Source organism: Zootoca vivipara, chromosome 2, assembly GCF_965207765.1.
Source record: "Zootoca vivipara chromosome 2, rZooViv2.hap1.1, whole genome shotgun sequence".
NCBI classification, from domain to species: domain Eukaryota; kingdom Metazoa; phylum Chordata; class Lepidosauria; order Squamata; family Lacertidae; genus Zootoca; species Zootoca vivipara.
The window spans coordinates 32,552,649-32,570,470 of record NC_142584.1 but is presented as its reverse complement, the minus strand read 5'-3'; the positions used below and the strand labels follow the sequence as shown (position 1 = coordinate 32,570,470).

Genomic DNA, 17,822 nt, shown 5'->3' with positions numbered 1-17,822 from the left:
GGACTGCGTATAATTTGTGTAGTTTAATCAGGCTGCAGAGATGAGTTTCTTGCTGCAGTGTTCTGATTCCCTGAGTGCAGATTAAAAATATTTATAGAAAAGACTACATATGCCCCTAACAATACAGTAATCTGATTCATGTGTTAGGTCTCTCCCATCTCCATGGAAGAAGTTACATGCCATATTTGCCATGTGCTCTTTCAGGGCGTCAAATCCGTGAATGTTCCCTATTATTTCTGGTTTGGGAGTGAGAACTCGTCTATACTTCTGGTTTAGTGGTAAAAACAAAGAACCCAGACATCAAGGAAGCTCCCAAGTCAGCAGTCTTTCTCAGCCGATGTCTTCAGTATGATTTCTTATTGATGTATTTAAAGCATTTTCCCCGCCTACAGATTTTATTGAAGTTTGATAAAAAGATATATGGAAGTTAGTATCAAATACCCGATATATTTTCAGACTATCAAAGATAAAAGAAGCTAATCTAAATAAAAACACAAACAGGAAAAAAGGAAAAGAGAGAGAGAAATGACAATGAGGGTGAGGAGAAAACTTATGATTCTTTTGTCAGCAAAAGTAGAAAAATTATTCAAAATATCCACTCGAAGATTTAAAGCATTTCTTACATGCTTTTCATTACAATGTAATTCCAAGGCAGGGCTCAATTAAAAAACCACCACAGTACATTATAAAACACAATAAAAACATCAAACCCATATGCAATGATAAAAACAAGAACCATAAAAATCTGGTAAAAGTTAATGGCAGCTTTGGAGCCCAACAGAATAACATTTTCAGCTGAAGGTGTGTGTAAATCAAGGGAACACTCCCAAGACTTATATTCCAAGATATCCAGAGGGCACCAGGTTGGGGAAGGCTGCCCTAGAGACTTTTAAGTTCGTTCCTACCATACGATTCTGTATACTTGGAATTTGTTCAAATCAACAACTTATTTCTTTCTCCGCTTCTGCAAAACTGAAATGGAGCTCTTTTGTCCGTTCTTTGGATATGCACACAAAGGAAGATTTGAAACTTCAACAGCAGGTTCTAATTCTGCTACTTAAATTTCATCTGACAAATCTGTTTGGATATAGCTTTCCTCTTCTCCCCGTTGCAAACATTATTCTTAATGCAAATTGTCTCTCTGTGCTGTTTTCTCCCTCCTCGGAGAGGCTTAGGACAGCAGTCACTCTTAGCCTGCTTTTAAATATTCATGTGGAAAATCAGCAAAAGTAAAAAATGCATCCTGAGTTTCTGGTGGTGGGGTGTGTGGCAGATAGGATATGGTCTAGTGCAGCAGTCTTCAATGCTTTCAGATTCGGACTCACCTTTAACTCAAACATGCAATTGGGGACCCATTTATTAATTTTGTTTATCATATATTCTTATGGTGGTTAAGATGTAACCCGCCTTAGATCAGGCAGTGACCTGATAGTGGCTGTTTTATTCATTTTTATATGCATTTGGTTGATGTTTCACTGACTTTACATTGCTTTTGTTTTAATACTATAAAGGGGGGAAATAGGCTTAGAGATTTTTGAAATATTAAGCGGTATATAAATGCTTTTTAAGGGACGCGGGTGGCGCTGTGGTGTAAACCACTGAGCCTTGGGCTTGCCGATCGGAAGGTTGGCTGTTCGAATCCTTACGACGGGGTGAGCTCCCGTTGCTCGGTCCCAGCTCCTGCCAACCTAGCAGTTTGAAAGCACGTCAAAGTGCAAGTAGATAAATAGGTGCCACTACAGCGGGAAGGTAAACGGCATTTCCGTGCACTGCTCTGGTTTCGCCAGAAGCGTCTTAGTCATGCTGGCCAGTGGCCACATGACCCGGAAAAAACTGTCTGTGGACAAACGTCGGCTCCCTCAGCCAGTAAGGTGAGATGAGCGCTGCAAGCCCAGAGTCATTCGAAACTGGATTTAACTGCCAGGGGTCCTTTACTATTACCTTTCTTAAATGCTTTTAAATATATAAATAAAATGTTGGTGGATTGTCATGAAAACTTTTCAGACCATTTCTAACTGGTGCTAAGAAAAGTGGCAAGATTGGAATTCTCAAAAACTGAGCGAAACCAAAATTGCCAGACATACCTTAGGTCTACAGATAGGCTGGTTCTGTCATTGGCCACCCAGCTTGAAACCGAGTCACCATTCAGGAATGGGAGTTATGTCCTAGCCATTTGGTCAATGCACACACATTTCCAACTCCTCCCCAATGTCTTGCAAAGTATTTTGTGCAGTACAGAAGACCGTAGTGATCCAAGAGCAGTGAGTCAAGGATTTCTAGCTCTCAAAATTCATGAGTTAAAAGCAGTAATGATGAAGTATAATTTAATATGGCACGGAGCAACTGTAGAAACGGTGCTAAAAAAGAATTTAACAAAGCATCAAATAAATAAGTCAAAATGCTGAAGTCCAGCAAGTTGAGACAGAGCTGAAAAAGTGGATATGTTATCAGTCCTTAACCCCATTTGCATATCATTGTGAAGTAAGACATTTTCCTCAGGGGGTTCTGCAGGCTGAAAATATGCATCATAATTGGTCGTCCTGTTTTGCCTGACTCATCCAACAGCAACTCTCACTCCGTGTTGCCCTTTAAACAATCAAAATATTATGTAAATGTCTTCTCCCTTCTCTGGATATTTTGGAGGGCAATTCAGGATAAAGGCTGTTAGGTGAAAATGCCAAAGTACATTCTTCTCATTTATTTGACATATAACAGGACAGGCTGCTTGGACAAGTGAAACCGACCATCTGTCTCCTTGATCCTTGCCCATCCTGGCTAGTAAAAGTGAGCCAGGAAGGGCTGGGCGATGGGCTCTCCGGGGTGGTGAATGCTTCCCTCTGCGAGGGAAGCTTTCCAGACCCGCTGAAAGAGGCGGTCATTAAACCTTTTCTTAAAAAAATATCTTTACACCCGGCCAATATGGTCTATTGCCCAGTCTCAAATCTACCATTCCTGGGCAAGGTGATTAAGCGGGTGGTTGCTGAACAACTCTAGGCAGGCCTAGAAGAAGCGGACCATTTGGATCCCTTCCAATCAGGATTCAGGCCTCACCATGGGACTGAAACTGCCTTGGCTGCGCTGGTTGATGATCTACGGTGAGCTAGGGACAAATGTGAGAGCTGTTTCCTAGTTCTGCTGGATCTCTCAGCAGCTTTTGACACCATAACATCTTTCTGGACCGTCTAGAGAGGTTGGGAGCTGGGGGCACTGTCATACAGTGGTTCCGCTCCTTTTTCCTGGGCTGTGTTCAGAAAGTGGTGGGGGGGGGATGAGTGTTCATACCCCTGGGCTCTCACTTGTGGGGTGCCTCAGGGTTCTGTCCTCTCCCTCATGCTTTTTAACATCTACATGCAGCCGCTGGGAGAGATCATCAGGGGGTTTGGGCTGGGTGTTCATCAGTATGCGGATGATACCCAGCTCTACCTCTCTTTCAAATCAGAACCAGTGTAGGCGGTGAAGGTCCTGAGTGAGTGCCTGGAGGCGGTTGGAGGATGGATGGCGGTTAACAGATTGAGATTGAATCCTGACAAGACAGAAGTACTGTTTGTGGGGGACAGGAGGCGGGCAGGTGTGGAGGACTCCCTGGTCCTGTATGGGGTAACTGTGCCCCTGAAGGACCAGGTGCGCAGCCTGGGAGTCATTTTGGACTCACAGCTGTCCATGGAGGCATAGGTTAATTCTGTGTCCAGGGCAGCTGTCTATCAGCTCCATCTGGTACGCAGGCTGAGATCCTACCTGCTGGCGGACTGTCTCGCCAGAGTGGTGCATGCTCTGGTTATCTCCCGCTTGGATTACTGCAATGCGCTCTACGTGGGGCTACCTTTGAAGGTGACCTGGAAACTGCAACTAATCCAGAATGCGGCAGCTAGACTGGTGACTGGGAGCGGCTGCCGGGACCACATAACACCGGTCCTGAGAGATCTACACTGGCTCCCAGTACGTTTCCGAGCACAATTCAAAGTGTTGGTGTTGATCTTTAAAGCCCTGAACGGCCTTGGTCCTATATACCTGAAGGAGCATCTCCACCCCCACCGTTCAGCCCGGACACTCAGATCCAGCGCCGAGGGCCTTCTGGCATTACCTCATGGCGAGAAGTGAGGTTACAGGAAACCAGACAGAGGGCCTTCTCTGTGGAATGCCCTTCCCTGTGGAATGCCCTTCCATCAGATGTCAAGGAAATAAGTAGCTATCCTAATTTTAAAAGACATCTGAAGGCAGCCCTGTTTAGGGAAGCTTTTAATGTTTAATGCTGTATTGTTTTAATATTCAATTGGGAGCTGCCCAGAGTGGCTGGGGAGAGCTAGATGGGCGGGGTATAAATATTTATTATTATTATTATTATTATTATTACAACAACTAGTGTATATATTACATTTTCTCCATTGTCATATTCATCCCAGCCTGAAAGAGAAGCACAAGTAAAACTTGTGCCACAGTACTGAGTGTTATGAAAGTATTCTTGCCCACTGTATAAATTTTTTACAGGTGCACATTGTTGTGTAGTGACAATCCAGAGTCTTTGCATGCCCCTCACAAAAGCATATGTCTGAGAGAGGAGGAGGAGGTTAGTCTAACTGTAAAGATTCTGCCAGTCTTCCAAACAGTGTCTTATTCAGATACTGTGGCTTAGCTGTGTGCGATCTCTTTGAGCACAGCCTAGCCTCCATCTCTTCGCTCTGCTCGCAATAAAGCCTGTTGCAGTCCTGCATTGAGATCCCGGCCACTTAGCTGTCTGCAGCCCTGTTAATATGCCAGTTACCTCACCAATACCTGTGTGAAGCCTGAATTCCGTAAGGAAGGTTCAACAGGCAGGAGAGAGATCTGTCCTGATGCTGCGGCTTTACAAAAAGGGATTCTGTTCCTGAGTGGGAATAGGAATCCGAAGGAGACATGGAGACCTCCATCTTTGTGTTGTAGCAACTGCCAGTTCTTCATGCCTTTGGCTGTCTTGATAACCTGCTCTGGCCCCAAAGGTGGGTGTGGTGTTGATTAGTTGATGCTTTGCCCCTAGGAATAAGCTATGTGCCACCTGGTTCAGCAGGAGGTGAGATTGTGCACCTATGACTTTGAACACAGGCAAGGCGGTTTGGCTTGGCTCCTTGGATCTGAGGCACTGAGGCTGAGGAATAACTTGTAGAGCGCATCTAATATTCTTTTTCTGCCTCCAAGAACATCTGTGCCTTGGCTTTGTTTTTTCAGGCAGGGCGAATCTTTGAAAAGGGAGGGTCTGCCTAGAGTTAGTGAGGCATTAAAGCAAGAATGGCAACCCATAAGGCAAATGCACAATGCGATGGAGCCAGAAAGATGCTATCTTCCTTAATACAGTGGAACCTCTGGTGACGTACCGTCCTCCTTGCAAATGCTTTGGGTAACAAGCTCCACTCACCCGGAAGTAGGTGCTCCTGGAAGCGAACTTTGCCCCGGGATGTGAGTGGAAGTTGCGTGCCAGAGGCCCCATTAGGAAAAGCGCGTCTCAGGTTAAGAACGGCTTTGACTTAAGAATGGATCTCCGGAACAAATTAAGTTCGTAACTGGAGGGACCACTGTATAGTACATTTTTGTATATTACTTTCAAATATATGCAGGCAAACACCGGCCAGACAACAGAAAGATCTCTCCCATTCCTTTGTTCCATGTTCAGCAAGGCATAGGGCTGATCCTTGAGAAAGTTGAGGAGCAAAGATGGGGTCCTGTTGGAGTTTGTGAGCTACCCAACTATTGGAGTTTTGGGGTCAATTATTCTCTATGGAGGGGGGGACAGGTCTTTATTCCTTTGTACTATTGTTTATTTCCTACAAGTTCCTGTCTTTTATCCCATTTACTTTGCTAAGTTTGAAGTTGAAGGGACATGACCTTAGTTAAAGATGACTAACTGGTTTCCTGAATCACAACCTTAACCTTTGGAGGAAGATGTCATTGTCTATGCTGAACCCAATTCTTTCTTGTAGGAGGTGATAATTAATCTTTGCTAGCAACACAGGATTAATGTGCTGATCTTTACAGTAAGTACTGGGAAGTCAGGATATTTACTCATACCTCCCAGGTCACGTTTGAAGTAAGGACTAAGTACCAGGATAAAGATAGTTCATAATAGGAATCTCCTTTTATATCAAGTTATGCCAACTGCTTTGATGTTATGATCTACGGGAATTAACCATGTAAAAAGTCCAGATTGTCTCATATTGTTACAGCATGGAAAAGCTGCCATTCCCAGACTCTCTAATAGACTAAGTTGTTAGATGCTTTCATGCCCCATTAAGAATGTGTTTAAATCTCTTCCATTGAAAGAAATCCATTTAACTTTGGATTAATTGTGCCTATTATATCCAGAGCGTTCCTATTGGCTCACTCCTAGTACTTTGTATAGTATCTTTACACACACACACACACACACACACACACAAACTTCTCAGCTTTTCTTTCTTTTGACAACCAGATTGAAAGGTATGTTTGATCGCATACTAAACACCTCGGCCAAGAAAATAAACAGCAATGTGTATGACTGTGGTCATACATTGCAAGTTGCTATATGCATTCAAAATAACACAGAATAGCCTGTTTGAGAAAGGAGTCATGAAATCAATAAGAAGTGCAAATTTTGAAACAAGGCCATGTTTCAGTTTGCATAATGTGTTGGAAAGTTCAGTTTTGATAGATTCAGCTTTAAATGGCTACTGAATTGGATTTATCCTCCCTCCCTGCTTGTGGGTTTTCCACGGGCATCTGGTTGGCCGAATTAAATAGGCCTTTAACCTGATCCAGCAGAGCATTTATATTTTTATTATAGCACTCTTTGCCTGCCTACCATCCATACCCATGTCCCACACCTTGTCCCTATTTGCATGATGATATTTGAAGCTGAAAACATACATCTTTGCTATTTTGCCTTTTAGCTCATGATAGCCAGAGTTCACTCATAGAATTGATGTCTGAATATCTCTCATGATCTTCATTTCAGAACTTTCCCACGGCCATTGGACCTACCAGCTCCTGTGATGTCCTGTCCAGATGTCCAAAGCACCCTGGGCAGTAGCAGGTAAGGGCACACAAGAATGCTTGATTTGTATTTGTGTGAAGGAACATCTGAACTACTTTTGCAAACTATTGCAGTGCCACTGGGGTTCTTTGCAGCTAGCTAGAATGACATTCTCGAAGCTACGAACATGAGTCTGACCAAACTGCGGGAGGCAGTGGAAGACAGGAGGGCCTGGCGTGCTCTGGTCCATGGGGTCACGAAGAGTCGGACACGACTAAATGACTAAACAACAAAGAATGACATTCAAAGGAACTCTGATGATGATGACATCACCACTTCAGTCAGGTTCAGTCTTTACCAGAAGTTTTGCTGGCACACCTTTCCTGTGTTGCCTGATGCTTCCACATCATGCCATGGCCGGCAGCCATCACAAGACTTCTCCACTGTCCTATCCCAGCTACAAACAGTTCTTGATATCTGCCTGTGATAGGAATAAAAACAAGCAACGAGCTACCAATAATTCTGGAATTCTTTCACCCTTCTCTCTCTGTACATTTCACCGTTGTACTCAGTGGATGCCCTAGAGGGTTTATTTGTAGCACCCCAAGACTTATTTTAGCTCAGGTCCTGCCAAACCAGTACTGTTTACAACGGTTTCTGCCCAGTGTGCATAGAAAGTTACTGACATTGCAGCTGAGCCAGTTCAACGAGTTGTCCTGACTCCATCTTCAGAATACCTGCTTTGCCTTTGAAAATAACCTTTAAAGTGTGCTATGTGGCAGGGACTTTCTGAGTCCCAGAATACACTGGAATGAAAGGAATGAATGGGTCATTTATTAGTTATCATGTTGCGTCTTATGTGCCTTTTTGCAGAAGCATCTGTTAGACCACTAGTGAAAAGAGGCTGACTGAATTGTTAGGGCCAAGCTCATTCACCTACTGTTGCGTATCTATTTCATTTTTATTTCATATTCTGGCTCTCAGGAATATGTTATCACAAGACAGCAAGCACTAATTAAGCCACCATGCAATGAAAGTGCGTAATTCAAACTTTGAAAGCAACCGGTAACATTAGACTAGTCGGTGCATTAAGGCAACAACCACAGTATAATCAGAAGAAAAACAACATCACAAATTTGAGTAGGCCAGTTAAAGTTGCTCTGAAAAATGGGGGGGGGCAGAACCATGGATATGTTACACAACACATGACACAATCAAGCCTGGCTTTGATCTTGCTCTACCCTATGCCATATTGATATGAGAATTGGAATAATTATGATATAAACCTCATGAGGTGTTGCATATAATTTCATCCCCTCATGCCACCAAACACTCTGTCCTTACATTGTCAGGTCCAGATGATAAAGAGAAGAGTGAGGACAGAGGGCATTATGAAAAGGAACTTCATTCCCTTTCTTTCTCAGTGAGCTTCCAGCACTATGAAGTTTTAGAAAACCCAAATCCATGCCACCACTATCTTAGACTGAACACCTTACTCTTTGAGGCTGTGCTAATGCGAAAGGTTTTAAACACATGCCTGAGACACTGTGTACACAAATGGCTTTTGAGCGTCTCTCCTTGCTTCAAGCAATTTGTGCCTCACTGATAATACAAGAAAGGGCCCAAAACAGCCCAGCACAATCTCCCTCCTGGATTATTTCCAAGCACATGAAGACAGTCACTAAAGAAGTACTGAATGCATCAGGGCGGCCCTCTTTCACAGCTAGAATTCAGCAGGATGCTCAAATTTTTTCCTCCAAGCAATAAAAGGTTTTTCTTTTTTCTTTTTAATTTTTAATTTGTCGCTTAGATCAAAGCCAGCACACTAGTGCTACTTCAGCCTATTCTCAGCCCTCTAGTCTTGAGCCAGAAAATGGTTTCTTGCAACTTCACAAAGAAATCATTGCTCTTCAATGAAAGCCACACCTTTTTGTGTGTTTTGTTTTTTTGGCAAGCAGGGCTCGTTTCAACTCAGATGCTTGGCATGTTTTGAATTCATGATTTGAGATGAGTTGCAATTTCCCTGCACGCCCACACCAGCCATATCACAGGCACATTTGACGGCCAAAGCTGAAAAGGTGCTTAAGAAAATATTTCTTGTGCCAATCTTGGCTGGACATGATCCAGCTGGAAGGAGGAAACAAATAACCACAGGGGGTTTGCTCACATACCTTGCAGAGAGGAACCTGAGGTAAGCTCCAACCTAGAGCTACTTCAGTATATACAACATTGTATGTGAAGTGCCAACAAACGTTTATTTCGGTGCAACTAAGAGGATGGGGAGGAGGCTGAGTGCTGATCAAGAGATTTACGGCAAAAGCAACATGGCGGTGTAGTGATTGCTCTGGTTATCTATGGGAAAGGACTGGAAAGTATAATTGAATATTTATTTCACTCATTCATTCCTTCTTTATTAAGTGTGTATCCCGCCCTTCATCACAAAGAAGCCCCGGGTGGCAAAGAACAGGTGGCAAAGCAATAAAAACATATTAAAAACAATTTCAATAAGGATGTAGACTGGCAAGGATCTCAATTTAAAAGGCATTTTGAAAGAGGAAGGTTTTCAGTAGACATTCAAAAGACAAGAGACATGCCACCTTTCTAATATTGAAGGGGGATTCCAAAGGTAGGTGGCAAAACCCTAAATACCCAATTCCTGCACTATTGACATCACAGCACCCTTTCAGCACCTACTGAAAGCATTTTAATTTGGCAAACCCATCAAGACATGTAGAAGTCGACCTGTATTTTACATCTGGTTTTAGCTTAACTGTTGATATTAATCATATGTTGAATTTCTATTATGTTTAATTTTGCCTTTGTTGACAATTTTAACGTTTGTTGGAGGTTTTGAGTCATGGCCAGCTGAGTTTTATTCAAAGTAGACCCACTGAAATGAATGGACCAAACCCTTAATTTAACTGGGTCTGCTCTGAACTGGGTCTGCTCTGATTAAATCTTAGTGGAATACCACTCTTTATTTACAGGCAAGTGGGGCATGTGTTTTGTTGAATAATGAATGATTTAAATAAATAATTTTTCACAATAACCTGGTAACGTAGGCTAAGACAGTGACTTGTCCAGGATCACCCAACGAGTTCCATGGGTGGGTGGAGGGGATTTGAACTTAACCTGGTGCAAATGGAAATCTTTTTTCTTTAGGAATCGGGAATTTCCCCTTTTGTCGAAAGGAATCAGTGGTAGATCTAGGTAGTGAGGGTGCATCATGGATTGGACAGCAGATGGGCAGATCCTGTGTGATAGCAACGAACAAAGCTACTTTTGATGTAGTAACTACAGGCACACATGTTATTTCCCCAGGTGTAGATTGCATTTTGGGTAGGGAATTACAGTGTACGAAATGTCTGTCAGAAATGGCGTGAATAGAACTGGGTACGCTTCTGCTTGTACAGAAGCACATTCTTCAGAGGACCAGGGTGGGGTCTCCCACTCCTTCCCTCTGGGCTTTTTTTTTTTACTCATTCAGCCCTAAACTGGTTTTTCTAGTCCTTTTTTTTTTTTTTAGGCAAGTTTCCATCTCGGCTCTTGATCACCTGCAGCTCAGGGAGGAGCCACCCAGGTTCTGCTTTTAACAATCTGCAGACTTTCTCATCCTCTCCTGTCATACCATCTCCACAGACAACCGCAGGCAGAGGCAGCTGCTGGGACGCACCCACCCCTTTCTTCAACAGCCTTCCAGACAGCGAGAGAGAGGGGAGCTTCAGCCGCCGCCGATATGTTCAAAGGGGTGGGCAAAGGCTCGCCAAGCAGAAGCTCCCCAAGCAAAGGGTCCCCTGTCAAGCAGCCCAAGTAAGTAGTTTAAAAGTCTGTGGTTTTTGCAGAAGTGGGGAGAGTGCCACGAACGCCAGGACGCCACCTCTGAACTGGTATCTTACAAGTAAAGGGGGGGGGGAATGAACATTGTTTGCCTAAGGGTAGGTCCAAAAGAATAAGTGGCCTGTGGGCAGTTGCCTGTATCCATTCACCTGGATGGGAGTAAACACTGAACTCTCTGGTCTTTTTCTTTTGACCAGACACACCAAGTGTTCTGCTGTAAAAGCTATACTGGCTTCTCTTCTCCACAGCAGGCTTCCTCCTCCTCAGCCTGGCAAATGCTTCTGAATACCTGTGTACAAGTGGGAAGATGAAAATCCCTATTTATCTGAGACTAGTTATGAAAAATATGGCTTGGCTCGGGAGCATAGCTAAAAGCTCAACATATGGTGGTATTCCCCAGCACAAGTGACCCACAGTCTTTTGAGACATCTCTGTCTCCTACTGTGACAATTTCCAGGAGGTGGGGGTGGGAATTGTATCAATAGGAGACCAAGATGCCTCAAAGTGTCTGAAAGTGCCACAAGACTTTTTGTTGCTGTAGCTCTGTTACCCGGCTTGATCCTTTTCTTCCTGTAGTGCGATGGGAATTGTGGTGCTCTCTTGCATCCTACTGCCATTGGGATTCTTGAAAGACAAGGTAGCCTTCAAAGGGGCATAGCTGCCATTGCTCCGTGGTGGCCAAGCGTAGGAGGCTGGCAGCTAAACATCTTCCATTGGCTGCCAAATTTCCCTTCTCCCTCTTGGAAGGGTGTGATTCCTCTTGCAGGTGTAATGCATACAAGGCACCATTCAAGACAGCGAAACACCTAACTGGCCAAAGGAGGAGAGCCCAATAAGTCAAGTTAGCAGAGGGTAGAATAATATTGAATAAACCTCAATTATCCTTGTTTGTTAAGGGAAGTGCTTTTTTCAGGTGGTTCTCAAGGGTGTGCGATACTGGCACCTCTTTTTTGTTGTTGTTCTTAAAAAATTACCCTGGTTAAAAGTAATCTGTTTTCTTGTCCATGTCCGTGTCCGTGGTTAATCACTCCCTCTATTTTGATAAATTTGTATCTTTTGCAAATGCCTTTTTAGAATGTTTATGTGTGTTGCTAGAATAGTGATTCTTCAGGGTTTAGAATGGGGAAGGGATGCATATTTTCCACCATGGGCAACCTGTGGTAAATGCCTATGCAACAGACATTAAGGTACGCAGGTTGCCATTTTGCACCCGCTGCAAAATGGTCCATTCCCTCCTGTTTCACTTTCTACTCCAATGTGGTGCCCGCCAGATGTTATGGGACGCCAACTTCCATCAGCTCCAGCCTGCATCGCTAATGGTCATGGGTAATGGGACATGTAGTCCAGCAACAACTGAAGAGCAACCTGTTGTCTATTGTTCTTGCAATGCTTAGAGACCCTCTTAACAAACCATTTTTAATTCCTAACCATTGATGTGCTGAATATCTTGTAGTCCAGGGATACTGTTGGCACAAATTGGTGGGAGTAGTAAAACAAAGCTCTGGCTTCATGCAATTCCCTTTCCTTCAGAAGCAGGTGCAGTCCTTAGGCTCCATTCAAAGCTACCTTAACTTAAGAACAATCTTCTCAGTCGGCTGCTTATACTCTCTTTCCCTTATATGCCCAACCAGGATTTTGTTGTTGAGCTGCCATTTGGAAGGTTTGTACATGCTGCAGGTTAGTAGCATGAGCGTGATGGTTTTTCCAGGGAGATATCTGCTGATAATATTGTCTTAGGGACTTTTTTAGTTTGTGTTCCTCCTGATTGGATTGCGCACATGGTGTAGGCCAGAGAATGGTCTGAGGGCACACAACGTTGTCACACTGTTAAAGCAAAATGAGCCACAGACTTATCTGCTAACTCTCTGTCTTGGCTTTCCAAAAGAGAATATACATGAAAGAAATCTGAAACCATCGTGGCATTTCTGTGCATCCCACAATCGAGCTGTACTAAGAGTGTTTGAGGTAGCATAATGCAACAATTCAGATCATGCATAGTTTGCCTTATGGAGAGTTTCATCCACATGGCTAGGGTTGGGGGATGCCTGAATGTTTGGAGGAGTCATGCAAATAGCTGCAGTAGGGAATAAATATGCCTCATTGATAGAAGGCCATGGGAAGCTGGCCGATAATGAGTCAAACAGTTGTTCCACCTATTCCAATAGTGTCTGCTACAACTGGCAGTAGCTATTCAGGGTCTTCTTCATCTCCTGGAACTTGATCATTTCTTACAAAATGGAAATGCCAGAGACTGAACCAGGGACATTGTGCGTGCAAAACTAGGGATGTAAGGAGGCAGCAATTTCCATCCCATCCTCAGTTAGTCACAGTCAGCACCATTCCCATTCCACTATGGTTCGGCTTCATATATTTTCTATGCCCAAAACATAGGCAATGAATTAAACAGTAAATTTCTGTACATTTCAATGGAAGGGAATCATTTAAAAAACACCATTTGCAGACTTAGGGAGGGTGGGGGAACCAATGATGAAGATTGTTGCTTGTATTCATTTGTGTGATTTCTGATCCTGACCACCAATGAACATTCAGACTGAGAGAATTTCCAATCCCGTTTCTCTTTCTGATGAAATTCTCTGACATTCCTATGCAAAACCCATGGTCAGCTGTTGAATTATCTAACCGCTCCTCAAAAGAAGCCATGGAAATGTTAACAGTTTGCATCATTTATAGATGTCATAAGTATTTCTGAATGTGGCAGGCGTCACTCATACTAGCAGTTGTGGCACAGACCCATGGTGTTCCACTGAGTTGTGATATGACCCTTTAAAGACAAATGCTGTCCCTTGAAATAATCTATATACTCCAGGCTTGAGTCTATTTGAACTGATAGGGAGACAGGTATTGCTGATGGCTAGAGTTTTTCTATCAACTCAATGCACAAATGTTCATTCATTTGTAAAGTCTTAATTTTCTCCATAGACAGTTGCTAAGAATACAATAAAATCTTCTTGGCTTTGGTTTTGTCATCAGCCTGACTTTTAAAATTAGCTTTGGTTCCCCAAAGCAAAAAATAAACATCCAAGACAGGTTGATGTTTTAGACGGCTGGTGTTCGATAGGAATCCAAAACAAAATGATTTTGCTGGTTCAAAAAGTCAAGGCAGTATGTCTAATGCTTAGTAACTTCCAAACGCTACATAAATATTAACTCAATTAAGCCTGCCCTTATTCTTCCCTATTTGACAGGCTATTCTTGGTGATATCCAATGTCAATCATACTCTTGAGTATGACTTAATTGGACATCACCCATAGCTAACTGAGACAAGCTGAATCAGTGTGCCCTGTCATGGCTCCTTGACTGCTTGATCTTTTCGCCTAAGAGTAAGGAAGAAACGAATGCTGTCGTTTATAGAAGAAGAGAAGAGAAGAGTTTGGATTTGATATCCCGCTTTATCACTACCCGAAGGAGTCTCAAAGCGGCTAACATTCTCCTTTCCCTTCCTCCCCCACAACAGACACCCTGTGAGGTAGGTGGGGCTGAGAGACTTCAGAGAAGTGTGACTAGCCCAAGGTCATCCAGCAGCTGCATGTGGAGGAGCGGAGACGAGAACCCGGTTCCCCAGATTACGAGTCTACCGCTCTTAACCACTACACCACACTGGCTCTCTCTCTCAGTTTATAGGAACTGAGGCTTCTAATAATCTTCCAGCTCCTGGCACAATTGCTACCACATTCAGTTTGTGAAGGTTGCATTTTATTAATCTCACCAAGCCTGTATTCACATCCGTAGCCCATGCAACTTTTCTGCCTAATAACCTTTTGGTGCATTGCAAACTTGCAACGTCACCTGAATGCAAAAGTGATTGCATTGGTAGCTAGCACGGAGGAGCTTGTTTGTGATTCTTAAAGCTGTTGAGAGGTGGGGGTGAGAATAAACACAGATTTGAACAATTATTGTGCAGGTGACCTGTTGTGGGCTGGGGTGCGATGCTAGCACATTACGGCTATTGTTGTTTCCAGTGGTTTGACATCACCCCTGGAGGCATACTCCATTGCCTCTCGAGACAGATGTATGCAGAACATTTATTGTGGCATGGAAAGGTGAAGTCACACATACAAATTCTAATGAGGTGTCATCATTTCTGAATCCAGTTGACAGCTATTTCTGGACCTCTTCCCCTTTTCAGTACAGATTAAACTTGAATTAGTGAGAGCAAGAAAGTCAGGAGGTTCATTGGTGTGCAGAAGTTGTTAGTAAGTTGTATTGCTTTACAAGCTAATTGATTTTTATTGATTTTTAAGGGGGAATTTCTAGGTTCATTTCTGAGCCAATCTAGGGCTGCTTGCACATTTCTAGACTTGAAAGCCCTACATTTATGCTCATGGAAGAAACCACTTGGTACAGGTGTGTGTGTGTGTGTGTGAGTGTGTGTGAGTGAGTGAGTGTGTGAGTGTGTGACGGTCTAACAGAAGATGCTCAACCCAACCATTTTGTTTTCCTGGGGAGAGTGTCAGAATAACTAAATAATGAAATAAAGGTGTGATATGAATTTCCAGGGCAGATGAACAAATTAAACATCCACAGGTCAAGGAATCTAGGTGGAATATACACCTAGTTCTTAAACTCAGTTCCTAACTCACAAAATGAAATTGATGTTCTATTGAAAAATAGAGTAGTTCCAGCTGTCAGCTAGCGCCTCTTTCATTGGATGTCACCAGTGTGGCAAGCACTCTGCAGTCCCTTCCACTAGGGACTTCAGAGTATATTTTATCTTTTTTATTTTAGTAGCCACCTTCTGTTTTTCTGTTGAAAGAAAAAAAAGTACTGTAGAGAAACTATTAATAAAGCAGAATGACAAGACCAGAATTCGGCATAGAAAACAACGTACAGTGGTACCTCGGTTTATAGAAACACAATTGGTTCCGGAAGTCTGTTCATTAACTGAAGCGTTCATAAACTGAAGTGAACTTTCCCATAGAAAGTAATGGAAAGTAGATTAATCTGTACCAGATGGCCCGCGGAGTACTTAAACTGAAGCGTTCATAAACTGAAGCGAACTTTCCCATTGAAAGTAATGGAAAGTGGATTAATCCGTTCCAGACAGTCCGCGGAGTACTTAAACTGAAGCGTTCATAAACTGAAGCAAACTTTCCCATTGAAAGTAATGGAAAGTGGATTAATCCGTTCCAGACGGGTCCGCGAAGTACTCAACCTGAAGCGTACTTAACCCAAAGCATGGGTGTAATTGGTTCCGGAAGTCTGTACATAAACTGAAGCGGTCATAAACTGAAGCGAACTTTCCCATTGAAAGTAATGGAAAGTGAATTAATCCGTTCCAGGTGGGTCTGCGGCGTTCATAAACCAAAAATTCATAAACTGAGGTGTTCATAAACCGAGGTTCCACTGTAGTATAAATGGATGTCATCTAGACCTTGAATTTTGGTCTGTATCAGAGAGTATTTATGAAGCTTCTTTACCATTGTAAAAGAGTATCACATACTTAATTTTAAAAATCCTGATCAGAAGCAGAATGTTAATTGAGAGAGAGTGTGCATAGGTAGCATTTGGTTAACTAAAAATACCATATTTTTCTGTGTATAAGACAACCCCTATTTTTTTTAACCCTAAATTAAGAAATCAGTATTTTTTGGTTGCCAAAGTTGTTGAGCTTTTCTGGGGCAATCTCGAAGTTGTTGATCGCCCTGCCGAAAACCATGTATAAGACGACACCCACCCACCCCATTTTTTACTCAAAAAATTAAGGGGGGGGAAAACCATTGTCTTTTATACACAGAAAAATACGGCAAGTAAGAAAAGCCAAGATGCTTCCTAAATTAAACACAAAGAGCTGTGGGGTGGTAGTTTCAGAAATGCAGGTAACTGCTGACCTATCCTGGATGATCTCCAAGAACGCTTAATAAAGCCAATTAGAGAGAATCATCAGTGAATTACCATGAAGACAGTTACACAGAGGCAAGCACAGAATATGTATTTGTTCTGGAGAAAGTTGTTACCAGAGTTAGGATTTAATAAACACACTGCGCTCATGCCTCTTAAGAGGTCAAGGCAATGAACACGATTAAAAGGTTCACTTTGAAGGAAAACCTTTGATATAAGTTTGGTGGTGGATAAATTTGCTACATGGGTTTTGCTAAGGCTGTGAATCTAGGAAGGTAGATGGTTGTTGGGATAACTTTAGTATGTGTGGGAGCATCTTTTGTGGTGTACTCTCACATGCAGGGGGAAGCATGAGGTTTGAGCAGCCACCTCTACCCACAGCAGGGTGACCTTCATGAACCTCCCCTAGCATGAGCCTGGGTCAAGCCTGCCATGTTAAATCTCCCACAATGCCCCAGAGCATTTGACATAGCATTGCTGAATGACATTCTCTGAGGCACTGTGGGAAATGTTGGGCAGGAAGCCCAAAACAGGAGGCAGAGTCAAAAACAGTGCACCTGCTAGATACTGTCGCCAGTCCTGAGCATTTCTAAACAAGCATCACGTGGCAAAATGCAAACAGACAACAAGGACGCCATGAGCCACAAGTTTCTCGTTCCAGCTGATAGTTGGTTCTTGGGTTAGTTTGTTTTATCAGAAAGGTGGGTCACCAAAACACATTGAGTTTCAATACTTTGTGGTTACTTGCCATACATATCATACCATAAATTGCAAAGTATGAGCAAAGCTGCCGGATACGTTGAGTTTCCCTTGACTAGGCCTGTTGGCCAAGGTGCAGAAAGAGAACTCAGAAAAGCAAATACCTTCCTAGGGCTGTCTCAACATGTCAGGGAGGCTGCATGGGTAATGATGACTAATATTCCTTCTCGTTTGGCAGAAAGTTGAAGTTCTGGGTGGTGTCCAAGTGTTTGCCGTCAACGGCTCCTCCTCATTCCAGGGATGGGGAGCCAGTGGGGCGTCAGCAAGAGACAAGCAACTTGTGCAATTGACATGAGAAAGGTTAAACCAGTTTCTGCATTCAAACTGGTAGGACTAGTGATCTCTGAGGAAAACAGGAGCCTGGTTGTGTGTGTGCCCTCTCTCACCAAA

General features: G+C 43.1%; 1 protein-coding gene across 1 annotated transcript in view; it reads left to right on the top strand.

Annotated features, from left to right (window-relative positions):
• The window catches only part of EVPL (envoplakin), a 50,566-nt gene that overhangs the window by 1,030 nt on the left and 31,714 nt on the right, over positions 1 to 17,822 (top strand). The window contains exons 2-3 of the mRNA XM_035104522.3: positions 6,959 to 7,036; positions 10,616 to 10,786. Coding sequence (XP_034960413.2) covers positions 6,996 to 7,036; positions 10,616 to 10,786 — 212 coding nt within the window. The 5' untranslated portion in view covers positions 6,959 to 6,995. The remainder of the gene's footprint in view (positions 1 to 6,958; positions 7,037 to 10,615; positions 10,787 to 17,822) is intronic.